General features: G+C 41.7%; 1 protein-coding gene across 10 annotated transcripts in view; it reads left to right on the forward strand.

The window, feature by feature from the left end:
* tns1b (tensin 1b) overlaps nucleotides 1-27,726 on the forward strand; it is a 247,597-nt gene that overhangs the window by 119,709 nt on the left and 100,162 nt on the right. For all 10 annotated transcript variants that reach the window (XM_039817480.1, XM_039817472.1, XM_039817471.1 and 7 more), the window contains one exon: nucleotides 15,147-15,185. In XM_039817480.1, the coding sequence (XP_039673414.1) occupies nucleotides 15,147-15,185 (39 nt within the window). The remainder of the gene's footprint in view (nucleotides 1-15,146; nucleotides 15,186-27,726) is intronic.

Here is a 27,726-nt window from a genome sequence, read left to right on the forward strand (position 1 = left end):
TATAAGCCATTACAGGTTTCTACCACACCCTCACATGTCATTTTGTATGTCTTCAATGTAAAAAAATGTTAATGTTCTGTGAAACAAATAAACTCAACTTTAAAAAAAAAGGAGTTTGCAGAATTTGCCGATCCATAGATTTATTTGGCTTTTGTTGCCCCGATGCCCTCAGATGCTTGGGCTAGGGTGTCCTATGCTGGTTCACTTTCTGTTTAAGATCAGTGGCCCTACAGCTAGTACAACTTTGAGTCAGATGCACATAGGGCTGGGTATCGGTAGGCCTACTCAATACCTTTTAAGGTATCGACAGAAATAACTCAGTACCAAGTAGTATTGAAACTTCTTCAGTCAAATGATAACTGTATTTGATCCTTGTTGTACCCAGGTGTAGAAAAAATGGCAATTTGTATGGTTTAGCTCACAGCCAATCATTGTGAAGTGTTCAGTGTTTAGGACAGTTGTAACTGGTTTGGAGGATGGTTAGTCTGGATCTTTTACCTTATGAATAGTTTGGGGAAGAGCTAAACTATCCCTCGTTCTAAAGTAGTACTTAAATTGAAATGGAGATTCTGTTGCAAATTCCAGTGAGACCAGTTCTTTTAGCTGTGCAGGACGATTTGCAAACATTTTGATCTTTTGGTATCATAGCTTATCCTCAAAATGGAACGAGTTTTTCCCTGATTTCATAGTAGAAAGAGACCGAACACGTAGGATATTGTTCCATGGTTTTTACCCTGGTGAGCTAACCTGCTACACAAGTCTTGTTCCAGTTTTGACGTCTTTCACTGTGTTTGTTCTGCAGGCAAAAGAGAGGCATGGAATCATGATGTCATATTTTAAAAATTCCCCTCCAACACCACACTTGTCAGTTTCTCTCATAACTCTGGATGTAGTTGACGTGAATCTAATGGACTTTGACAAGATGCCATTGCTTTGAACCTCTGTGGTCACGTATTACATCACTGCACACAGCTTCTTTAAAGATTTACGGCAGATTTGGAGAAGCAGCTCCTGGCTGGGCACTCAGGGCATCGACTTGCATCAGAAGTTATTGGAAAGCAGTGGTACAGCGACCGAGAAGGAAGAGCGTGGGTGGGGGCTTTTGCCACCCTGTTTATTTACTAAGTTTTCTAAACTAACTGGTTTCAAAAAATTTTGATCTTTGAATTTGATGATATTTGTATAACTTTGACCTAAAACCCATTATAGTCATTTGTGAACTCTGGTTCCCTAAACTCCTTATCTCTGTGTTGCTTCCAGTAAATCCAGTCCACAGGTGAGGATGGGCCGATTGTTTTTTTTTACTGGAAAAATGGTATGCTCCTGCGCAAGTACAGACTTTGTACAATATATATTCATAATTGCTATGTTACCTGATGAAATGAAGAATTTAATTTAAGGTAAGGTGATGGACAAAGCGTGAAATTAGCTTTGAGCTAAATCAATAAAAAACATCAGTGAAAGAGAAGTGTGATTCCATATGACTGAACATCCATATGAACACTATGTGAAGTATGTGCCCCATGTGTGTGTGTGTGTGTGTGTGTGTGTGTGCGCCAGCCAGACAGCAGTAGACTGAGAGGGTGAAGAGGTGGTTTTCCATTTTTTTTTTTTTTTTTCTTTTTCTTTTTCTTATCAAGCCTTCGTGTCTCTCTGAGGAATGTTTATGGCAAGCAGACCTGGTTCTTTGGTTTTGCCAGAAAGGCCTCGTGTTATTGTTTGTTTTTAATGGCTGATTGATGGGGAAGGGGGCTTGGTCTCGAACAGAAAGACAGGAAACATCGGTGCCAGGTTCCCAAAACTCTCCAAGCGGCTGAGGTCTGGTGTGCTATAAGATGAACAGCACATGTACACAGCCTGTGCCTTTTCTTACTTTTTACTTTACTTCACTTCAAAAATGTAGGTTTTTTTTTGTACTTTTTTGCACCCTTCTACAACCCGCCATGGCTGCACCTGATTCAACGAACGCGTCACGTGGGGCTGGCTGCTCCAGGATTTCAAAACAGACCATAATGGCATTGATGCTGACAATAGACACACACCATAAGTCTTTTGTTCAAGCAGCAATTACAACTCATATTTACATTTATAATGGCAGCACGGTATATTGGCCGTAGCAATTATGGCAGGAGCAAAGCAGGAAGTAAGGTGAGGAAGTATACGAGCGGCAAATTTCTGCAGGTCGGGGTAGTGGATGGGACGTCACGTTCAGTGTCACATTTGTAACCGGAAGTGAAATAACGTCTGATTCGAACCAAAACCGCAATCTTTTTCTAAAATTAACTAAGTAACTAAGTGCCTAAACCTAACCAAACTGCGACCGTTTCACAACATTGACGCCGTGTCAGTGTTAAACCGCAATGTAACTCTGGTTTAGATATGAGGTGGTATTTCCTGCCACCAGCTAGAGGCGCTAATTTATGAAACTCTCCAGTGGGTCGTATTAGAGGGTTGGCCGCTACAGATATTCCCCTGTTGATGCATGCATGAGGAAAACTATTTAGTGCAAAAAAAAACAGGGTTTTGAGTGAAATAGATAAAGGAGGCACAGGAAGGACCAGAGAGACAGGGAGAGACTTTGGCGGGATGAAATGTGAAACCCAAAGCCGGCCATCCATCTGTCATTAGATACATAATAGTGTGTAGGTGTGAGGGTGAGTTAGTGTGGCAGTTGCCTGTGAGATCCTTGCATGTTAACATAAATACCCTTCCCTTTCAGGGGCTTTTTTGCCATAGCTGTGTGTGTGTCATAGTCATAGCTCATCTTGTCGCGGTGTGCTAAATGCCAGCACGGTTGACTCTTAACACAGGCTCGCCTCAGCTTGTCAAAATTTCCCTCCTGCCTTCCGAGACTGAGGCACTCCTCATACAAAGTCAATATAGCCAAGAAAGACCGCAGCTATAACAGTACAAGCTTCCACAAAATACACATGGTTGGAGTATCGCAGACTGCGCCCAATGTAGAACAGAAAGTCTTTGAGTAGTTGACAAAACAATGCCACCACAAGGTCCATTTAGTAGCTGATCTTTATCTGCACACGTTGTCATGTAACTGCACATGTAAAGTGTTTAGAAAAGTGATGATTTGAACATTGCATACAATTCTGGGCAACTCCATCTGCTGAGGCAGATTATGTGTTATGATTGAAAGCTACTAAATGGACCTTGTGGTGAGATTTATTTTTGTCAACTACGTCCCTTTGTTTCCTTTGTCTGTCCCCAAGAACAAAGCACGCTGATATAAGATCATGGTTAAGACTGTGGCAAATGCTGAACTCTTCAGTATTAAATATAAATATTAGTGTGCACAGTTACCACAATAACTGTAATAACCATGTGTCATATTATGTGGTTATTTTCCTGTGTATTTAAGAAAACAGTGGAAGGCATACATCAACACTTTCAATCATTTTTGGGGCTAGTTTCGGTCTGCCTTGTGGTTCAAGGGTAGAATAAACTTTAAAGTCCCCCTCCACTCACAAATGTGTTTTGCGTATTGTAACTTCACTGTGATGTTCGGCCTTCACTGTGCAGAATGATGTATGTGCAGTATGTTTTCACATTCGTCTGCTGACGTAGGTGTTCACCTTTAAAGCTCAGTTTAAAACGTGAACATATGAGATGATTTGTGACATCACAACTGGTTTGGAAGCCAATCGTGGTCCAGTATGCAACTTGTACAAGTGTAGGTTCGCATTGCCAGTCCTATATCCACAGCACTGTGGAGTAAGGTCTGGCTACACATTCTTTAATTTTCTTTAAACCAATCACAATCGTCTTGGGCGGTGCTAAGCTCCGGACGCAGCGACGGTGGCTCTGCAAAATAGTCCCGGGAAGGAACTTGTTTTGGTGGAACATCTGCACCCGGCAAAAGAAAATGCCTCATACAATATTAAATGAAGTTAACTGTTCACACAATACAGTACCGTGAGCTATTTAAATTAGCTGGATAATTGGTTAAACCTCATTAGCTCTACCAGTGTATCACTGTGTGTACTTCGTCCACAGCAATCCCACCAATCGGTCCCAAAACGTCCCAGTTAGAGAGGAAATGCTGTAAACATATTCTTAGTAAATCTTTACAATCATTCCCTGAAAGAACCAAGCAGACCTGCCTTGCTGCACGATCCATATTTTCTTCAAAACTTGCCATTTTCAGCGTGTAGCTTGCTAGCTCGAAAGTTGTTGTTTCCTGTTTAAACTCTTGAAATGAACACAATTTGCATATTCATTAGTTCTTGTTTTAAAAAAGGGAGAAATAAGTAAATGCAGTCGTACGATTTTAAAGTTTTTTTTTTAAAGGAAATAACTGTATTAGAGACAAATACTTATTCCAATATTATCTGAAGGGGATCTTTAAACTATTTCCCCTGATACGCTACGCTTACTTCAGCTTATAGTCCTCCCTACAACCCTTTTCCATTAGTTCTGTCCTGTGTGACTTCTCTGCGTGCATGTCTTTACACTGGTTCCTAACATGTCCTGCGAGTGAGCAGATGTCCAATGACATCATCCAAATCAAAAACACTGTTACTAAGATACAAAATGTAGAGATGCTGAAAGACTGTTATTCACTCTTGACTGAGGCTGAAGTTTTCCCCTGCTTCTTGTTTTTGAGCCACGCTAAGCAAAACACCTCCGAGACATTTCTCTGTCCAGTAGAGATTAAATGGATATTGATCTTCTCATCTGTCCCTGGGTAAGAAGGCAAACAAGCCCTTTGCGCAATATGTTGACGAGTTGCTTGAGTATGGAATTAATTGAAATTGGATTGGCAGTTAAAACTTATTTTGGGTTGCTTTCCATAACAGCTGCAAAGATTCATCGATTAGTTGTCAACTTTTAAATTATTGGCCAACTATTTTGATAATTTATTAATTGGTTTCAGGCATTTTTTATGAAAAAAGGCAAAATTCTCTGATTCCAGCTTCTTAGATGTGAATATTGTTCTAGTTTCTTTAGTCCTCTGTGACAGTAAACTGAATATCTTTGAGTTGTGGACACAACAAGACATTTGAGGACGTCGTCTTGGGCTTTGGGAAACACTGATCCACATTTTTCACCATTTTCTGACATTTCATAGACCAAACAACTAATCGATTTAACCGAGGAAAAAAAAAAAAACAATCGGCAGATTAATCAACAATGAAAATAATCGTTAGTTGCAGCCTTGCTTCCCATAAGAAATAGCACAGAAGATGGCAAACTTCTACAGTATGCTTGGAAATACAAGCAGCTCTTTACAAGCAGCTCCCACCCCCCCTCTCTTTAACCCTGATTCTTCATGGTTGCCTTCTTCCCTTAACCCCCGACTCCCCTCCCTCCTCCACCACTTGGCCTGGAGCCAGACAGTGAGAGCCATGCTAAATGTGTAAATAAGCGTGCTGGTAAATACCGGCTCTTAGCTGAAAGAGCCTGGGAAGGGAACGTGACCCCCGCTGTAACTTTGGAACAAAAGAAACAAGCCGTAGCTTCTCCCCTCACCACGCCGTCAGTCCTGTCCAACAAAGACGGGGCTGAGAATGAACAGGCGCTCCGGTCGGCAGAAGGCCACTCTGAGTGCCGGCCGTTGAGAAGAAACATGACAGGGGCATACATAGGCTGTCAGAATCCCTCTGGGGCTCAGGTTATTACAGCAGGATAACATGGTATGTGTTCTTCATGATGTTCTTTATCTTCATATTTATTTGATCCGTCACAGTTTTATCTCTGTTTGGATATTTGCTACTGCAGTGACGTCGATCTTAATCTTTACACAGGACACACACACAAACACACACACACACACACACACACACACACACACACACACACACACACACACACACACACACACACACACACACACACACACACACACACACACACAGACTTCATTTGCAGTACAAATACACACAGGAGAACACACATGGATGGTAACAATTATTTAATTTTATATAATCATTAAGCCCATAACATTTCATTCATTGTGTTCTTCTTCAAATGCTTATTTTTTGTACTCAATAAATGACTGAAACAATCATCAAAATAGTTTGGCTATTAAAGTTGATTGATTGCTAGATAATTGATTAATGGACTAAACGGTTCTGCTCTACGAAATTATAGCACTTATCCTTACATATCCATATGCCCAAAGACATCCACACAAAACAGAACACACATGTCCTGCCATTCCTGAAGTTTCATATGCTATGAAACATAAATCAGCGCTGCTGAGACAGGGAACAGTGTTTGGAGACAGCTGTTTAGTGTCCCGCAGTCCAATCTGCTCAATAAATCTGAGATGTTCCACAACTTTCCCTGGAGGAAAACAGAGGCCAAACCTTTCACAGAGACAGACAGAAGAAAAGAAAAGAAATTTAGAGAGGCAGAAAGAGACAAGTTATAGACAACAAAATGAGCCTAAACGTAGAGTCTCGTAAATGATCATCCAACATACAGTATGTACAGTAGATGCTTGTTCTAAACCAATTTATTGTAGGTCAGATAAACACAAAGGGATCGAGCATGGACACTTGGACCAACGCTCTCCTGTCATCCCTCTGTGCTTTGATAACATCCCAATAAGTCCATACGGACCCGCACTCTGGCACACTCCACCATCACGGCGGCAGAAAAGCCTTCTGTTGCCGGTTACAGCTCGCAAATTGAATTTGCACACTGAATAGTTCTGCTGGGATGTGCCAGATGCAAGGAGCTGGATAAACATAAAAGCACTCAGGGCAGCCGTGTGTTTATATGCCAGCGCAGAGGGCCGGGGAAAGTTTCTTTGCCCCACGCTCTTTTCCACCCTGGAAAACAAGCCAACCTGCGTGGCAATCATTTTGTCTGCTTGAAGTAAAGCTGGAATTTGCTTTTTTTCCTGCCATGATTTGATTTTCCTACCTTAAGTTTGAGATATATAGACATAAGCATCGCAGAGATTTTACTGCATGTTGTTTACCCAAATAATGACTCAATTCATCATTTATTCAAAGCTCTACTCCAGATCATTAGCGAGGGTCATTAACATATTCAGACCTGGGAGACTGACATCAGTTACATAACAGGACTGTGTCTGGAGTGTGTCAGGAGCTAGCAGGAAGCCGACTGCATATGAATGCTGTCCTACAAACAAGAGATGTCTGACATGGACTTTTGTCTGCAGGAAATGGGCCCTCGTTTAATGCTGTTATCACAAGCATGTACGGAATGCAACAGCACAATTATTCTTTATTATATTACACTCATTTGAATACTCCTGATAGCATCAACACACACACATGCCAGGCCTCCTCCCCACGCACCGCAACGCTCAGACAAAGGCTTTGTGCAAGGCATCTGCACAAAGCCTTTGGGATTCACAAGCCTTTGGTTACATTGCATTTATCCTATGGTTGATTCAGATGTGAATATACACTTGAGTATGGTTCTAGGCCAGTGGCATGTTCTGATCTGGTCTTGTGCTTCAAAGTTCTCATACATATTGTATGCGAGTATTGCACTAACATAGATCTGACCTTTTAATTGACTTATTCTCGTAGGATACAAATAAACAAGACTAAGCATCTGCAGCCATGCTAGCAGCTCTGTGAGGCTGAATATCAGTACGCTAATAAACCTAATGTTAAGTTGCATCCTTCTTAGAAAGACTAATATATAAAATAAAAATGCACCCCTAGGACTGGGCAAGATATTAACAAAATATCAATATTGGTATATGGGACTAGATGTCGTCTTAGATTTTGGATATCGTAATATCCTAATAATAAGGCATACATGTAGTCTTTTCCTGTTTTTAAAGGCTGCATTACAGTAAAGTGATGTAATTTTCTGAACCTACCAGACTGTTCTAGCTGTTCTAGATGTGCTATTATTTACCTTTACTCACTTTGTCATTATATCCATGCTACTGATGATAATTTATCTAAAATCTCATTGGTAAAATATTTAGTGAAAGCACCAATTATCAAACCTGCAATATCTTCGAAATATCGACATCGAGGTGAAGAAAATCATGATATCAGATTTCTCCATATCACCCAGCCCTATGCGCCCCTACTGTGGGAAATCCTCAAAGCCTTTGTTAGAGGAAACATGATTTTGCATACCGAAAAGGTTTGTAGAGAACGACAAAAGGTGCTAGAAGAGCCACTCGCCGACCTAGACTAACCAATCACCCGATTTATGTAAAGAAAGAATTGGGACTCCAAACGGAGCTCCTACTTCTCCTGACAAGAGACCAGAACATGGAGACAAGTCTGCTCGTTTCTTGGTCCACCAACTACTACTGGGTTTCTCAACAATAGGTCTATAGGTCATCTGCCATCCCTGCCCATGTCACAGCACATATTTTTAAATTTTTTTAAGTATAGTGTACATGTGTATTTATGTTCTTATTTATTTATTATTTCATGTTTTTATGTGTTTTTGTGCGAATGTGTATGTGTTGGCTACCTGTTGTGAACCAAATTGCCCCTTGGGGACATTAAAGACATTTCAATTCAATTCAATTAAAGGCCAAGATGGCATCCAATCAAATCACTGAGATATGTGACGACTCAGGTTCCCTTACTTCTGGCCCGGGTGAGATTATATAGATAATATATTTGAAACATATACATCTGAATATATCAATGATGATACTGGTCTACTTACTGTTTTTTAAGAATCTAGACATGCCCAAGAGCTCTACTAGCGATCTCAAATTTTGTTGATCCTCTTTTCAATCTTCTTGGAATTAAGGAAGCTAATAATTCAGTGCATACTTAAATACTCAAATAAGATGCAGGTGTGTTTTTAGCCCACTACTAATGCTCACCTGTGCTCTGCCTTTACATAAATATCCCCTGGGGTTTTTGGGAGATCCTGGCTGTGACTGCTTTACCAGACTACATTAGTGCCCTACTTAGCATGATAGGGGAATTTGAGCTATTCTGATGTGGGCAGACTACCTCCCCACTCAATCTGACCTTTACTTCAAAAGGTTTTATTACACTGGCGACAATAGCTAGCTTGTCACTGATGTCATCGCCAACATAATTAACTGTTTACCACAAATAGAAAGAATGAATTTTATTAGACATGACATTCAACTAAATGCCACTTGCCATAGCCTTTTCGATATTTGGAGAGGAAACTTGTTCATGAAGTGGCTCTTTATGTTATGTTTTCTCTCGTCTGCTGGCTCACTATAATGTCACATTTCATGATTCAATTTCACATTAATTTCTCATAATGTATTAGACGTACCAGTTTATCGGATGGTTGAATCTCTGAATGAAAGCTTGCCCAGTCAAAGTAGTGTTCATGGTATCCATTAAGATGGCTTTATGGTGCCTGTAGACCGACAGCACTAAAGTTCTGGTGCGGCCGTGTTGCTACAAGGTAGGCTACAACTAGAAGATGAATCATAAACCATGAAGTCCAGTTTAATTCTTTGAGAAATGATTTTACAATTGACCCTTCCTATGTCCCGCCTCTCTTGGTTCCAGTTGCTAGATCGGACAAGCTTGACAAAAAGAAACAATGGCGACGCCGATTCTGAGTGTATGGGCTATAAGTGTCTATATAAACATGTTTTGTTTTTATGTGTTTTATAATTTTGTATTGAGATGCTAGCTACATCTTAAGGGGCTGTCCTTTCTATAAATTCAATCTGTACCTCCCCGAGCTGTCATTCGGAATCACCCACTTGGCATCTTTGGGTTTCTAAAACTTTAGGATGAGACCATGTCCAGAGGCCTGTACTATGAATCAAGATCAACATGCCCTGGATTTCTTTCAGTTCCCCGGCTTCACTGAACCTAAAGCCGCGGTCCCACATAACCTGTGTCACAACGGTGGTTAACAACTAGTTCAGTCAACCAAGTGTTTCCCAATCCAGCGACGTGCGCATAAAAGAGGCGGTGTTTGCACAGCACGACCAATTGCAAACATCTACCACAGCCGCATATTTTACATAAGAAGAGCAAACTATAATTCAACATAAATATGAAGAACACAGACATGGTTTTACAGGAAAAACGCAATACAGTAGCTGCTTCCTAAAACAGGAGGAAAGCTGGCAAAAGCCTACGCTGTAAATGCGTAAATCACAACGCTTATCAATATCACTTCCTAATCAGTCAGATCTGACCATAATTACCTTGGCTTGCCATAAACTGTTTGTTGCTTTAGCCTATTATTCCAGTTGCAACCCTGGCAGTGGTAAGCGATCGTGAGAGCAAATAAAAAATATAAAAACATAATTCAAACCGATGCGCGCATTGGCAACAGACGGCTCAAGAAGCCGACAAAGCTACTTCTCCGCTGAAAATCTATATCTTTCATAAAGATCCATCAGAGAATGTTAACGGGGTTGTCGGTCTCTAAATGTTTGAACTTTTCTTTTTCTGAGCGCACCTCTCTCTCTGTGCACCGAGCTCCACCTGATCTTCTAAGAACGGTGACGCCGTTATCAATCGAGTATTGATTGGTCAGTAGGCGGTGCTTTTACACCAGTTGATCTCTAATCTCCAACTTAACCTGCTCCCAAGTTACCATGGCGATTGAACCCAGTAACAAGCGATCCAACGTTGTGATACCCAAAACCCTGGGTTAAACCTGCTAACTTCGAAGTTAGCTCGTTAACGCCAAATCTTGCTTCGAAGTACAGGCCTCAGATGTCTTTAACCAGGATGTTTACACGTTCGAACATGTTAACAGGACCCTCCACAAGCTTGGCCATAACTTGGGTACTAGTGTGCATGCAAGCGTACTGAATGATTTCTGACTGCAGGTGGAGTAGCTGTCAACAGCTTGCAGGGCAGACGCAGTGTCAGGTGGAAACACTGACCAGGGCTGAGGAGTCAGGGCAGAAAGGGGGCACCCTGAGGAGCGGGGCCTCTGAGAGAAGAACGCCACATTGTTGTTGTGCATGGAGTGATATGGATGGTGGAGTAGGAAGGGGGTCTGGGGGTTAAGGGAGGGTTAGAATAACTTGTAGTGGAGGTGATTTGAGCCAGACGGAGATACAGTATCCTGTCAACTCCAGACCCACTCCACCATGCCAGACCAAATTCACCAAAACAGAGACACATTCCACTGTGATGCAATCATTCAACTAGGCTGTGGATACATGAAACAACGTGTTGGGCAACTGTGACAGACGGCAGTCTCAGAAGAACATTATTATTATTATTATTATTATTATTATTATTGTTATTATTATTATCAACTTGGAGATTTTGTAGTCTCCATCTCACAGCTTGTGGGAAGCTATAAACAGCCAGTATATTGGAGCTAGTTTTAAATTTAGGCACTGCCTCTTCATATCAGTGTATCAGCTGCTTCTAAACAATCTGATAAAGGTCATTTCCTGTTTGGAGTTAAGATTCCTGTATTCCACATGGAGTTAAAGCTCAAAAAGAGACTTTAATGACCCAAGGTGACTCGCACATCCTTAACTTTGTGAATCTAATCATCCTAACATAGCAATGGCAGTCATCCAGTGGTCTGTTTAATGTGATTTGGAAGCATCCACTATGAATGGATAGTCCAGTTAGATAATGTCTTAACCTTACTAGCTGTTTGTTGGGCTTTGTTAGTTTCAAATAACTTGGTTGGGGTTGGAATTAGAGCCTGTAGTATTAGCTTATTGCATATCAGCAAACACTGTATGTAGGCTGATAAGTAACAAGACATTGCAGTAAAGAAATGCCTAAGATATGTTGAGCCAGTCCTGCTCAGTACATATATTGGTCCTAATTCTTAAAAAAATGTAAAATAATAAGGATCCTTATCAAAATTGTTTTCATATTGTATGTGGTAATGTAAAAAAAGGGGATGAACCAATGTTTTGTTATCTTAGGTCTTTAACTCTTAACTGACATCTATATTGGCTTATGAATGATTATCCAAAATATCTACTATCTAAGCAAAGCTTTGATTCATTATGTATGTGTGTAACTCCAATTTCAGCCCAAAAACATTCTGTAAATAGAGATTAGAAAGTTAAGATATGTTCAAGGGCGCCAAAATTGTGTTTTATTTTTTTGTGGGCAGATGCGGAATGTGCTTCCTTCAACAATAACGAAAAGCAGATCCATCAGAGCAGAAGGCTTGTGTTCATGCAATGACACAATTAGTCTCGGATAAGGAGAGGGGTAGAGAAGTAGTAAGGATGAAAGGTGCTTTAGGAGGTCAACATTTGGGATAAGCCCAAGGCCTAATCTTTCAAAGCTAAAACAGACACGGTTAAGAAAAGAATGATGAGGCATATAAACAAGTCAAAAGCCTTCTGGAATCATAAAGCTGTCTTGTTATATTGTTTGCCGTTTGTCAGTTATCTGTAGGGGAGATGGTGCCCATGTGTGGCTAACTGGTTAAAAATCAAATTTATAGGGATTTTCTTCAGTGTGCAGCGTCAGAAGAATGATGGTGAAACGGGAGCAAAGGGACACAATGCAGACATGCACAGGAAGGAAACATCAGTGGTGACATCCTGTTTGTGTTCATCGTCATCAAGCAGTCATCTTTTCTCATTTGAATCTTCTGTTAGAGGCCATTATCATTATGTTCTTCCTGTTGATCGGCCTCGGTCTTCATGCTCTTTCTCCGAGCTCAAATAATGACTATGGGAACTGTCGGATGGTAATCGGATTAGCCCGGGCACTTGACAGATCATGAGTTCTGTTGGAGCAGGCCCACCGCACTGACTAACATCTGCTGATACTTCAGCTGTGGTAAACGATATCGTACAGTATGTAGAATCAGAGTCTAGTTGGGTAGATGAACAGTTGTGCTTTTCAGTCAGGTTATTATAGTGCCAACACTCTGTCATCACCTTGTTCTTAAAACCTGATAGAATTGCTGAGTTCTGTAGTCATTATTGTAGTGGGAATACTTGAGCAGTGCCAATTCTAAACAATGTCTTTTCTGAAGGAAATTCTGCATACTGTTAGGGCTGTGTATTGGCAAGAATTTGGCGATACGATACGTATCACGATACATGGGTCACGATTCAATATATTGCAATATATTTCGATACTGTGCGTAAGGCGATATATTGGGATTTTTTTAAAGTATCATTTTAGAAAAACTAATATTTTTTTTTGTAATTAAAATTTTTATTTGCAAACATGACAAATAACAGCTCATATGGTACAGTTCACAGAGGACAAATAAGATGAAGAGGTCAGATAGTGAAATAACATTCCAGCCAAAGCATAAGATATCCTGGTCACATGGAATGGGAAAGATGAAAAAAAGCACAAACTAAGCAGACAGAAAGTACAGTGGAATCAGTTAAATAAAACTATCAAACAAAATATTAGTAAGTTAAATGGAGATGGCATAAAGATCCGGCTACAGTCCCATAATCAGGCTACTAGTTAGTAGTCAGGTGGACCCACCACCAGGTAATCCCAAATCCCCAGAGTCTCAGGCTCTTTGCCCCTTATCCTAGCCAGCATAACCTCATATGATGCCGTCTCACTCATAAGGAGTTTCCACTCCTGCATTGTTGGGTTTGTGGGTGATTTCCAGTATCTCAATATAATTCTGGCAGCAGTGGCTATCCCAGCCATCAGAACTGAATATGCGCTTTTTGAGAAAAACTAATATTTAAAAAAAGACATGATGTTCATAAAAGTCAAAGAAGTTTACTTTAGGTAAACAATTCAGTACACAGAAAATCAAACTGCCAGTTTGGGATTGTGGTTCCCAGGTTCTTAGTGAGCTAATTTTTATATGCTAAAATAGGCCAAAGTTCAGCCGTAGCTACATCGTTAGCTTCTAGCAAAAAGTCAGGCACTGCTAGGCACTGCTAGGCGAGGACACTAGTGGTGCGTCCCAGCATAGCCATCTAGTGGTAGGGGGTTTAAACACAACATATACATGAACCACTGTCTTACATGAATATTTTTGAACATTTAAAAAAAGAAATAAAAAATATTGCCTTTTTGAAACTTGATACAGTATTGCAAAATAAAATATCGCGATACTGAAGTGTATCGATTTTTTTCTTACACCCCTACATACTGTACACAAAGAACATCATAAACAGCCTTATTTAAAGCTGTAGTCATTGGTTTTTGGCCACTTGGGGGCTGCACAACAAGCTGCTGTGAACACAACACTGACCTTTATAACGTTGATATGGCTAACATGTAGTCATCTATATAATCATCTGGCTCTTTGGATGATAAATGCTTTCCAGCTTGTTACCTACGCCAATGAGATTATGTTTTCGGTTCGGTTTGTTTGTCTGTCTGTCAGCAGGATCCGATTTTCGTGAAACTTGGTGGGAGGGTGTAGGATGAGCCAAAGAAATGCCCCATATACTTTGTAGCTGATCCAAACAACAGGGCAGATACACTAATTCTTTTTCACTTTCTTTAACATTGCAAGATAGGGCATGGCCTCGGCGGAGGTCTGTGCCCTTCTAGATGCGTATTGTGTCTGTGTGATGTTTATTGCTGGGTAGCTAGTGTACAGTAGGATAATCAGAGTTTTTACTGCTGCTGGAAATAAGGTTGATGAGAGCAGTGAGCTAAAAACAGTAAAGTTCCGAGCCGTAAAACCAAAACAATGAGCTGAAAGATGCTAACAAAAAAACGCTCCATAGAGCTGAGGAGTACTGCAGTCGGGTGATGATTCTCTGTAGGTTTGTCACTACGAGTGAGCCCTTTCACATTACACATTGTCATCTTTTACATTGCTAATATGAACTTGAAGAAAGAGAAAATCCCAAAATCAATAATATAACACTCTTGACAAAGGTCCAGAGTCTTTTCTTTAATAAATGGTGATGCTGCAGGAAGAGCAGTGTGCAGGATTTTCTCTTTCTTCAAGTCCTTGTTTTTGTCCTTTTTACACAACTGCACAGCAGAATTGTTTGGATGTGCAAAATATTTACATTAATTCTTTACATTGTTAATATCAAAATACCGACTTGTGTAGCTTTAAGTGAAGCCTGTCCCGCCATTCTGGTTTGCATCTGCATATTCATTAGCTATGGAGTACAACAATGGCGGCATGTTGGGGGCACTTTCATGACATAAAACCATAAAGCCTCACCTAAATGTTAGGAATGTTACAATTCCATTGCTGTTTATAATGTTCATGTAATAAAACAACTGCAAACAAGCAACAATATGACTGACCGGTTCTATTTTTGTTTTTAGGTGTCTTCATCTTGTGTTCCAGCAACAAACTATGAGCTGGTAAGTAACACTTTTTTGTTTGTTATGTTTTAGTAATTGCTTCCGTGCTGTACGTGCTCAGCAGGCATTACAGGGTCCTTCCTGGTGCAGAATTATTGCAAACAGGGTTGGAAGGTAACAGCCTCTATCAGCTCCACTAACAAGGTAGTTACTATTGCGCAGAATGGACCGTTATCTGGAGGCCCCCTGGGACAAACTTGTGATTTAGGGCTATATAAATAAACCAGACTTTACTTGATTTAAACATTGATTAGCCGTTGTTTTTTTTCTGTTTTGCTGAAATAAAAAAATGGAAATTTGGATTTGGGTTTTGGATCTATTGGCGGCTGTGTCAGGAAATCAAAAAATCCTCTAGATAAGAAAGGTAAATAAAAAGCAGAGTCCTTGAATCTGCTATCATGATGACGTCTTCTGGTGTTTGAGTCTGAGTCTGAGTATGAAGTGATTTTTGCAAGGGCAATAAAAAGCATGCTTGCTCTGTTGCCTTATTTGGTATTGGCATTGGGAGCCGTGTTAGACACGGAGATGATTTCCTCGCTCTCTTTCTCATATGTTGTGTGTTTAAATGGTTTTGGGCGCTTGTCAACCCAAAGCAAATATCCCCCTGCACTCTTTTTGACGCTCGCAGAGAAAATATTTCCCCGAAACTTCTTGTTTTTCTTTCATAAAAGCTGCAGTGATCAAGCAAGAACATGTTATTATCCTCTGCAGATGCTTTCGCACCAGAGGCTTTCTACATGAAGACATCTGTTTAAGATGTGCAAGATGTTCTTTCTCGCTAAAGGGCTGCTCTGGAAGCGAGCTCTTTGGTTTCTGAAATGAACACCCTCCCACACTACATGTTGGCCTCCATATGACATAAACATGACACTTCCCTGACTTAACCTGTAGTCTGTTAAATCTGCTACTCCTCTGCTGATAGCTTTGACCATTTGCTCTAATGACAGTCATCTTCAAGTTGCTACGAGACAAATATTGTAAGTGAAGTTGTTTGGCTCAGTTGACTTACTTTTCACTGAGTCAGTGCAAACACAGAATAGAATCAGTTTTAATAGAACAATATGTAAAATCTAACGGCGCTGAGCAAACGGGGGCGAGAAACAACTGAATATACTCTCATCTAAAATGCATGTTTGATGCTTTCATATGTCAGCACTTTCACTAACACTTATTTACCTCTTGGGCCACAGTCTAAAGGAAATGACACCACCCAAACTAGCAGTCAGTCCCACCGACTAGGAGATATTGCTGTTTGTAATGCTAGATTTGGTTTATCAAAGGTGCTAGCAAAGCAGCCCAGTATATTAAAAAAAAGCCCATTTTAAACTTCAGACAGTTACGGCTAAAACAGAAATGAGCGAGTCTGCCGATTTCACATCTCTCCATTTGTCTACCTGGAAGTGATTTTTGTGTTGGGATGATGTCACTGTAATTCGGTCTATAGAAGGTAATAGAAGCCCCAGGGCATCTGCCTCTATTTTATCTCTTTTAGCTTGGCTTGCCAACAGGAGTTTTCCCAGAGGCTTTTGTGGCTGCGTTAAAGGTGCTGATTGCTCTCATAAATGCTGATCAGCTGAGGTGTAAAACATTTCTTGGTGTACCTTTACCACCGAGGAAAAAACTGGCTTAAAAGACTAAAAACGGTCATGCTGTCTGGTATAGCCTAAAATACATGGCCATTGGAGGAATATGAGAAATAATAATGATATAGGTCCATACCTGAACACAGGTTGCTTTTATGCACCTGAAGTTGGGTTAGGGTGTTAAGCTGCTGTGCTTTATTTCATTTCTCTGAGTAAGTGATTCTACATGTGCATACAGTATGTGTCACCCCTCTGGCCGTGGCTCCGTATGACAGGAAGTGGATGATGCTGTTAGTGTGTGTGTGTGTGTGTGTGTGTGTGTGTGTGTGTGTGTGTGTGTGTGTGTGTGTGTGTGTGTGTGTGTGTGTGTGTGTGTGGACGTGTGAGTGTGCATGCCTGTGAGAGAGTGTTCCCAGCAGCAGTACCCCAGCCTGAGGTGTGTGTCGGCTCTCTGCAGCACCTTGTTTGGTGAATTCCTTCGCTCACAGTCTGAGGCCAGCATGATTTACTGCCCCACTCAGGTGCAGACTGATTGCAACATCGACCATATATTAACTTAGTCGGAGAAAAAGTTTTTTTTTAAAAACAACCTTTTTCTTATGAGAATCCAGACATTCCATTCAGATGGGACGAGCTACAAAAAATACACAGCTTTATTACCGGATGATAATGTTCCATTCTGAATAAAATGAACATCTGATATTTTCATGCAGCCGTTTCTCAGCATAAGAATAACATAACCTTTTGATTCCACTGTTTTTATTGGCCTAAGAGGTGCACTTTACTGTTTTTTAGTTAAACACAATTTAACGATATAATATGAAATATTTGTGCATGAAAATGTCTAGAAACGACTACACCTATGTTATATTTTGTTTAGCTGTGTACTGACATTCCAAATGTTTCCAGCAATGTTCAAACCCATAGAAATCTGTAATTTGTTATCATTGACACAGGATTTTCCATTTGGTCGCCTGTTAATGGTGTCATATAACCTTTGACCCCTCTAGTTGCTCTAACTTCAAAAAGGGCAAAAGCCAAGTGATAACAATGCTAAAGGCAAAAACATAAAGTTTGCTGATCCGTCGGGAACAGACTATATCAGACCCCAGGCGCTGGCGCCCACGTTTGGATGAAATTGAGCCCCCACAGGTGCCGACCAAAGGTCTTTGGTCCGCCCTGGAGCTGCCTCCCACCCTCACTCCTAGGGTTGGGTACCGAAACCCGGTGCTAATACGGCACCGGTGCCTAAACGACCGGTATCTACCGGACAGAATTACAACGCAGATTTCTATGCCTCGTTTCAGCTTCAATTAAACGCCTTTTGCGCTGCTCTCTGATGCAGGAGCATCGCTGCACGTGACGCTAGTTAACAATTCACCTGACAGCAGGTAACGTTAGCCTACCGTTAACTAGCAGCTGGATTAAACACGGTTAAAATGCTGACAGCTAAACGGTGTAAAGTGTGACTGTATTTCACTGTAGAGGATTCCAACAGCGGGACGTTAAGCAGTCTGCAGCTGCCGTCGTAAAAACAACACAGATGGTGCGTTCACTTGAAACTAGTAAGCCTTGTGGTGCATTCAAAGTTATTGTAAAATACCCTATTCCCTATTACCCTATTTTTTTAAGCATTGGTTCAGGCGCCGTTAGGGCACCGTTCAGGCATCTGCACCGTTTTAAAAGTATCGTTTTAGCACCGGTATCGATAAAAAAAACGATACCCAACCCTACTCACCCCAAATATGAATTTCCGTAGTTTGGATTTGGAAGCAACTAAAATAAATGACTTACGTGGTTCAAATGACGGACAGACCAAAGACAGACCAGCAGTCAAACCTAGTACAAATCACTTTCAAAATGTCAGAATGACTCTACTGCTCACTACGAAGCATTTTTGTCACGTTGGTATGACGGTGCCCAACCTATTATAACTGATTTCAGATGAAGTGTACTCTTTGCAAGATTAGGAGTGGAAGAAAAAAGGAAGAAGTAAATGATTGCAACATTCGTGAAAAAACATGCAAGAAATCACTGAGTGTGCACTGCCCCACAGTTCCCTGTACTTGTCCTCGCGTAAACAACTACTTCGGCATTGATAAAATCAAACATAGCTGATTAAACTCACTGCAAGGACCATTTAGTAGGCTTTGTGGGTCTTTAAATCGTATCACACAACTTTGTAGATGTAGATTGTAGATGTTCAAATTTCCCTTTTTTTGGGGGGCACTTCTTGTTGGCCTAAAGGGGAATTCCACAGATTTTGACAGTCTGTTCCTAGGTGCCACAGCATTGGTAACTGACAGAAATAAGACACTAAAATTTTATCAGATGTAACTGCACCAGCATGCACGCAAGTAAAATGAGTGTAATTATGAAATTAGCGGCCTCGTAGTCCTGATGTAAATATAGTAACCCACTAGTTATTAACTATGGAGTCTACAGAATAAATTTGGAAGCAGCCCACCGTGGGAAGGTGATGCCAACTGGCAGCCCATTTATTGTAATTGATAATGTGTGTGTGCCGTTGGCATCCAACGGCGATGATGATGACAGAAGTGAGTACCCCCAACCAGACCCCTGCACTTGGACGTGCACGGCGTGCTGTGAAGCATGCTGGGAGCATTCCTCAGATGTGCCCTCATGTCAAGCCAGCTCTGCCAGGAATAGTTCTTTTTTTATTTTGCACAAACAAAGGCTGGATGACGGGCTTGAGGGAGAGGGAGAGAGATATTAGGGGTTGTGGTGAGGTAGACTGCACATCTGAACACATGCCCAAGCAAAGATATGCACACACTCAGAAAAGCATAAACCTCTAACACATACGTCATTCAACTTCTTATTTCTGTTTTCTATAGGTCTTGTGTAGTGGGGAAACAGGGCCAGGACATTGCTAAGTAATGAGTAACTGCAGGGCAGAGATGGTCTAGATGTGGTCCAATTAGCGCTGTGTTTAGAACCAAACATATTTCCCTGATGTGCCCTGTATTATGCTGTGTATACAAGCACCAATCAGGCATCCTCTAACGGTACACAGTATGATCCCAGATCCCTGGGAATGTACAAACTAGGCCATAAGAAACCTGTTTAATATTGAACTAAGAGCCGTGGGCGTCATGCGTTTCTCATGTGTTCTACGTGATGATCCAGCATTTTCAAGTGTGTATGTACACGTATATATTCAGGCTGTTCTCATAAACCATTCGTACGTATAGCAACGAAAAGTAAAGCACTGTGTATGTATTCCACGTACTGTATTTATTGCTGTTTGCTGCAGAGAGCCTCTCAAGCAGTAGAGACTTTTACCCAGGAAACCCGTTTTTGTGTCCCAGAAGTGTTTTAATCCAGACCACGATTGGTGCCTAAACTTAATTGTCGTCCCCTCATGACGACCACCTTTTGTCGGATAAACTCAACTAGCAACAGCCTCTGAAAGCAGCTCACCATGCTCTGTAGCTGGCTCCCAGTAACATTTTGTCAGCTTAATTTAACTGTAAAGAACGCTAATTAACTGTCATGTTACCGGTTGTCATGTGACCGGCCGGCGGTCAGCGTAATTATGAATTGTTGTGCATGTTTTTGTACGATATCATACAAACCAGTTCACGAGAATGCATTGATCTACTACAGATTAGAAGACCTAAGGGTGCTCTACAAAAGACTGGACGTCATGGTCAGTTTCTCCCTGCAAGCGTCCACTTCGGCTAAGATGGAGGAAAGATAGAAAGAGCGAGTTAAGCACTGGGTTAAAGTGAGAGGGTCACTTTGATGCATTTTTTCTATCTTGTTTGACACAATTCATTATCCAAATGCAACCCAACCCTCACTCCTCCATTAATCAACAGGGCTTTCATTAGAGAATTACTTAAACCTAGGCAATTTGTTAATTGATCTCTGATGCAGAGAAAGCACTGCACATTTAAAAAAAAAAACTTAAAAGAATCTTATAGCTCACTTCTTTCTTTTTTTTTATTTCTGAAACGTGTAATTTGTGCAGTTCATGTTCTTGTTTATATGCATTGTTCATTTTTTTTTTGCTGAATTACAAGCAAACGGTGGCTTGTAAACTGCAGTTTTATAAAGTCATCCCACCATGCATTGCAGTTAAGAGAGTGAAAACAATCCTAGACCTATCCACTATGACCTGTTTTTATAATGGACTGCTACACGCTAGGCTAGTCATTAACCCTCTCCAGTGTTCTTACCAGTATTTGAAAGAACAGTATGAAGAAACATTGGTTCAGACTGCAGTCACATTCAGCCTGCTTAGTTATGTCAGGCTTTCCAAACTCTAGTAACTGCTGGTTATCAGATGCCAACATCAACCCTTGCATTTTGGCGGGGTTTCCTATTGTCGGTTCAGATCTTTCTTCTAATAAACAGCAGCTGCTGAGACTTTTGACAGTGATGTATTTTAGTGCCACCTTAGTTAGGAGGGTCTGGCAAGTCCACACAGCATTCTGGGATTGGAGAAAAACGTGCTCTGGTTTATTGGCATTTCTTTAAACCAATCACAATCATCTTCGGCGGCGCTGTGCTTCGGGAAGGAACTTGTTTTGATGGAATGTGCGTACGTTTAAAGGTTGTTTAAGTCGTGCAACAGAAGACTCAGATTGGACAGATAGCCTAGCTAGCTGTCTGGATTTACCCTGCAGAGATCTCAGGAGCAGTCGGGCGGAATTTCCAGCAGCACCGGAACAATCCCAGAAGTGGAACGTCGTCGATATAGACTAGTGGCACCTAAGCTTTAATAATACTTTGCTCACCTGCCTAACTTAAAGGGACTGTCCCTGACAGAAAAAACAACAGCATTTGGTCTGTTTACTGACGAATGGTGGATGCAAATGATGATAGTTGTCTCTCAGTTGCAAACACTGGTACAGAAACAATGTCTTAGGCTGGTTAGGTGGTTTGCTGTACAGTGAGACTTCCTACCAACAGTCACTGTTGGTTGGTTTTAGCCATGACAACCATCTTTCCCTGAAGTAATCAGCCATGTAAGCATCATGGCTGAAAGTAAATGCTATATATGCTAAACATCAGCATCCTTCGCTCAAAGCACCACTGCGCCTGAGTGAAGCCTCACAGTGCTGCTACTGTTGGTTTGTTCTACTTCAGTATGGACGCAGACAGCTGCAGACATGTAGGCAGTGGTGGAATGTAACTAAGTACATTTACTCAAGTACTTAACTTAAGTTCAAATGTTGAGATACTTGTACTTAACAGGAGTCTTTTCTTTTCATGCCACCTTCTACTTCTACTACATTTCAGAGAGGAATATTGTACTTTTCACTCCACTACATTCATCTGACAGTTACTAGTTTTTAGTTCTGAATACTTCTTCCACCGCTGCATGTAAGCAGATGTCTTTCACTGGAAATGAAGTTGGTGAATCAATTTAGCTTCTGTAGAGCATGCCCGCCACACAGATGCAGCAAGCATGAATTGGACTTTAGTCTGTTGTTGTGCCTAACGGGATCCTCCTAACCCACAGATCACAAGCCAGTCTCGTGATTCATTTTTGTTATGGCAGTTTGAAAGGCAGTGACATACAACCTATTTTGTCGTGTAGGCTATTAACTACATTGCACACATTGTTCGGATTGCATAATGTACAGAACATCTGAGATTTAACATGCCTGAGGAATTCAGTGAGGCCGAAGAAAAGAAAAACAAACATTGCAGTGATAAAGTAGTAACAGTAGTCTAGATAAGGCTTGCACAATTCCTTTTCACTTTTTCTTAGGGTTATTTTCATAATATTTCAGTGTTATTACCATATTGGGACATATGCAGAGTTGAAATATTAAGAGTGGAGGAGAAAAAGTGACTTGTTTAGGTGTGTGTGTGTGTGTGTGTGTGTGTGTGTGTGTGTGTGTCTGTGTCGGTGTGACTGAGGAGACCCTCTCCACACACACACACACACACACACACACACACACACACACACACACACACACACATACATACACACACACAAAGAGCACTTGTTTAGACATTCTTAACATTTTGTGCAACATAAAGTCCCCAAACTCCACCTACATCAACATCTGCATGTATATACACACACGCTCACACACACACACACACACACACACACACACACACACACACACACAGGAGGAGCAAAAATCCCTGGCAGATGCCGAGAGTCTCTCTGCAGAGTCTCTCCTTGTTCACATGTTGCCGAAGGCTTTCGGTTACATAACCAAGTGAGCAGTCTGGTCGTATCAGCAGGAGCAGGGACAGAGACATGGACATGGACAAGGACAAGGACATGGACATGGACAGGGACAGGGACAGGGACAGGCCTGGAGACAAACACAGAGAAGGCAGAGGTGGGTTAGGGTCAAAGACAGCTCAGGGGTATTTCCCACAGCGAGGACTGTCCACTATCTCCTCTCATCTGGTCCTGAGGGATCCCTGGCATTTTGAAAGCCCCTCTACCCCAAGAGGGGTGGGAACGGGAACAAGCATACACACTGCAACCCCATCACTAACCCCCAACCCTGGATACACACAGGCCCACCCAGCCCCTCCTGCCCCAGCACTCTGTTTACATTTCTGGGACATGGCTGTGTGAATGCTGCAGATGAAGGACCACAGAGCATGAGAGAGGAACAGCTGTGTGTGTGTGTGTGTGTGTGTGTGTGTGTGTGTGTGTGTGTGTGTGTGTGTGTGTGTGTGTGTGTGTGTGTGTGTGTGTGTGTGTGTGTGTGTGTGTGTGTGTGTGTGTGTGGAGAGAGCGTTTGCGCGTGTGTTATTGAGACTAATGAAGCAGATGAAGATGAAGCAGTCAAATATTTGTATTGTAGACTTATCAAGGTGTTATGAGTAGGCTGTGTTATTGATTTTAGAAATTCAATTGTCCATATGGATGATTCAATGGTAATTGAATAAAAAATAAAAACAAAAGTTTTGTTTTACACATTTGATGTTTTGACAAATCTTAACGTCGGCTTTAATAGTGGAAGACAGTTCATCATTTTGATTCTTTTACATGTGATTTTGAATACATTTGCCATGTTGTTATATCAATACCAGAAAACATTTCTCATCATTAATACGGTGATATTGATTTCCACTGTTTACCTGGCCCATGGGATGGCGTTACTCTCTTCTGGGAGGGAAATATGTGATAAGTTGTTGCTTGAAGGAGAAGAAAGCGTATGTTTGAATGACTTACACTGAAAACTACAGTGAACCAGCAGTCCCTTGCAAGTGACAGCAAACATTCCTCTTGTTTTTTTCAAAGGCTTAATCAGTACATCTTGCATCTTTTAAACCAAGCAGGAATTAGCTCGGGGGGTGGCTTCAGCTCTAGTGAAGCAGGATTGCCTTTTTTAGGCAGCCCACTAGACGGGGAAAACATTTTTCAAAGCTCTTGCCAGCTGCGCTTTTACTTTGAAAGCAAACAAACACATTCACAGTTTTCACCAACTTCCTAAAAGTAGAGAAACTAAGAAAGCTCTGTCACTGAAGGAATGAGCATCATTTATTTAAATTGACTTTCAGCGTCAGTGACATATAGCTGTTTGCTGTTCCCAGCAGCGCAGAGTGACAGCGTCTGAATGGATTGTACTGTGAAGGACTGAGGCTTCAGGTGAACTATTATTATTTCAACTTGTATCAAAGCCTACAGTTTGTGTTTCTTCCCACTAGAAGGCACTGTTGGACATGTCAGCTTGGAGCATCTACAGGTGTCCTGTGTCTCATCTGTCAGTCCGTGCTGCCCACTGTGATGGATAGTGTTTGACACAAAGGGGAAACTCCCCATACCATGGCATGAAGACAATCAGAGCTAGTACTATTTTGGTAATCGATTAATCATTTTTTAAAGAAACTAAATGTCAAAGTCTCTGATTGCAGCTTCTTAAATGTGAATATGTTCTAGTTTCTTCTCTCCTCAAAACTGAATATCTTTGAGTTGTGGAGAAAACAAGTCATTTGAGGACATCATCTTGGGCTTTTGGGAAACAGACATTTTTCTGTCATCTTAGAGACCAAACAACTAATCAATTAATTGAGATAATAATCGTCAGTTGCAGCCCTAGACTCAGTATTTATTTATTTTTGTTACAAGTTGCCAGAACAGACAACTGGTGCTCCCAGTGGAATAAAACAAGCTCAGAATTTATTTTCAAATGTAATTTCATTCGAGACTGATCAGTAAGTGGCATCTCGGAAGAACCAAACAGTAACTATTTCTTTCTTTCCTCATCCTGCATTGTTTTGGGGACTTTAGTTGTGGCATGAACCAGTCGCCTACATGAGAACATGAGTCTACACAACAAATGTAGACTGAAATGTAAATGTAGAATTTTTCATCTTTTCATGTCATTACCAGTGAGAAACGCTGCATCATTTCCCATTAAAGGTGGAATAAAAGTTTCTTTCTGCATCATTCCAGAAGCTTAGTTGAAACACAAGCACATCGAGGCAAGTCTAAGACCGCTAAGCTCTCACTGTTGGCGATTGTTCAAAACGCAGTGCAAACATAGGAGCAGAGCTGCTAGCGTAGCCACTCTGCTGCTGCTGCCAGTGCACATGCTGTGTGCTTTAGATTCCAAAGAATTGTCCTGAAAATGTGTTGAGGGAGAAGCAGGGAGGAGGGGGAGTTGTAGGGGAGAGGAAAGGATGAGTGGCACTCGGCACACACCCTTACTCTGACTCACACATACATACAGACACAAGGATATACTCTGAAAACAACAGCAGAGCTTCCCGTGTATGGTTAGTGACTACACTCACTCTGTCTCTATCAGAGATGGGGACACAAGTTTGAAACTTGGACTCGAGTCGCACTTAAGTTGCACACACATTGACTTGAGACTCGTCCTCAACAGTCTTCAGACTCAACTCGAACTCGAGATGCGGGACTCGTGAACAATCTTTATTTTTAGGAAACGTCTGGTGAGGTGACCGTAACCTCTAACCTACCTACGTAACACGTGATACGTATCTGCTGCGCGCGGCTACACGTGAGAGAGGACAACAAACATGTCCACAGCACCAGCAGCTGCTGGGTCATTCATCAGAAGCTTTGGCTTCAAACACTTCATACAACAATGTCTCAAACATAAGAAGCACTGAATGCTAAATATGTGGACTCCAGCTCAGAGACTTGTCTTGGACTCTAGCTCAGAGACTTGTCTTGGACTCTAGCTCAGAGACTTGTCTTGGACTCTAGCTCAGAGACTTGAGACTTGTCTTGGACTCTAGCTCAGAGACTTGTCTTGGACTCTAGCTCAGAGACTTGTCTTGGACTCTAGCTCAGAGACTTGAGACTTGACTTGGACTCTAGCTCAGAGACTTGAGACTTGACTTGGACTCTAGCTCAGAGACTTGAGACTTGACTTGGACTCTAGCTCAGACACTTGAGACTTGACTTGGACTCTAGCTCAGACACTTGAGACTTGACTTGGACTCTAGATCTGAGACTTGAGACTTGTCTTGGACTCTAGCTCGGAGACTTGAGTCTTGACTTAGACTCTAGCTCAGAGACTTGAGACTTGACTTGGACTCCAGCTCAGAGACTTGAGACTTGACTTGGACTCCAGCTCAGAGACTTGAGTCTTGACTTGGACTCTAGCTCAGAGACTTGACTTAGACTCTAGGTCAGAGACTTGAGACTTGACTTGGACTCTAGCTCAGAGACTTGAGACTTGACTTGGACTCTAGCTCAGAGACTTGAGACTTGACTTGGACTCTAGCTCAGAGACTTGAGACTTGACTTGGACTCTAGCTCAGAGACTTGAGACTTGACTTGGACTCTAGCTCGGAGACTTGAGACTTGACTTGGACTCTAGCTCAGAGACTTGAGGCTTGACTTGGACTCTAGCTGAGAGACTTGAGACTTGACTTGGACTCCAGCTCAGAGACTTGACTTGGACTCTAGCTCAGAGACTTGACTTGGACTCTAGCTCAGAGACTTGAGACTTGACTTGGACTCTAGCTCAGAGACTTGAGGCTTGACTTAGACTCTAGCTCAGAGACTTGAGACTTGAGACTTGACTTGGACTCTAGCTCGGAGACTTGAGACTTGAGACTTGACTTGGACTCTAGCTCAGAGACTTGAGACTTGACTTGGACTCTAGCTCAGACACTTGAGACTTGACTTGGACTCTAGCTCGGAGACTTGAGAGCATCTCTGCCATATATACAGTATAGCTATGAATAATAATTGAAGGGTTTTCTTTCGTTCGTTCAGTGTCACACTGGCATCAGTTACAGCGTGCTCAGCTCCCTGGCTGAACGTAAACACTGACTCGTTCCAACACTCACAATCAATGCTGTCTGTTTCCTGTCTCTCTCTCGCACCACGTCTCACACCCACAATCACACACCCAACGCGGTGATTTTTACCACTCCGCTGTCCACACTGAGCAGGCTGGGCCGAGCTAAATGGGCTGTGTCTCGAGCTCTAAAGATGAACACAGCTTTATATTTAGCCCTGGGTCATTTCCCCAGAGGCCCTGCTTTGAGCTACGTTTAGGGGGGGAAACTCCCTGCATGCTAGCTACCTCTGCCTTCCTAAAGGAGTGGGCTATAATTTGGTAAATTGGTCAAAGGAGCCACTGTGCTCATGTGAAAGAAAGCACATGGTACGGCGTTGGCAGAGATAAAGCGCTGTGGGTGAAAGTCACACTCTAAAATGCTGTGCTTATAGATAGGAGACAGACACGTGGCTGTGTCCATGGTCTCTCATCAGCTGTGGGTTTTCGCATGTAACAAAGCATGAAGGCTCCTAAACTCAGACCTATTGCATGTAATAATAGCTTGTCTGTAAATAAGCTGTGTGTTGTATTCTTGGAGCGTCTACTAATGTGCAGAGAGAGATTCCAATTTATTACGACTTGGGTCTTTTTTTGTGTGTAGGTTTGGCTATGATTCTGTTTGGTAATAAAAACATTGCTCAGCAGCTTAATTGCTTTGCTCTGGGAACACATGGTGACATC

The sequence above is a fragment of the Perca fluviatilis genome, chromosome 12 (genome assembly GCF_010015445.1).
Source record: "Perca fluviatilis chromosome 12, GENO_Pfluv_1.0, whole genome shotgun sequence".
Classification (NCBI taxonomy): domain Eukaryota; kingdom Metazoa; phylum Chordata; class Actinopteri; order Perciformes; family Percidae; genus Perca; species Perca fluviatilis.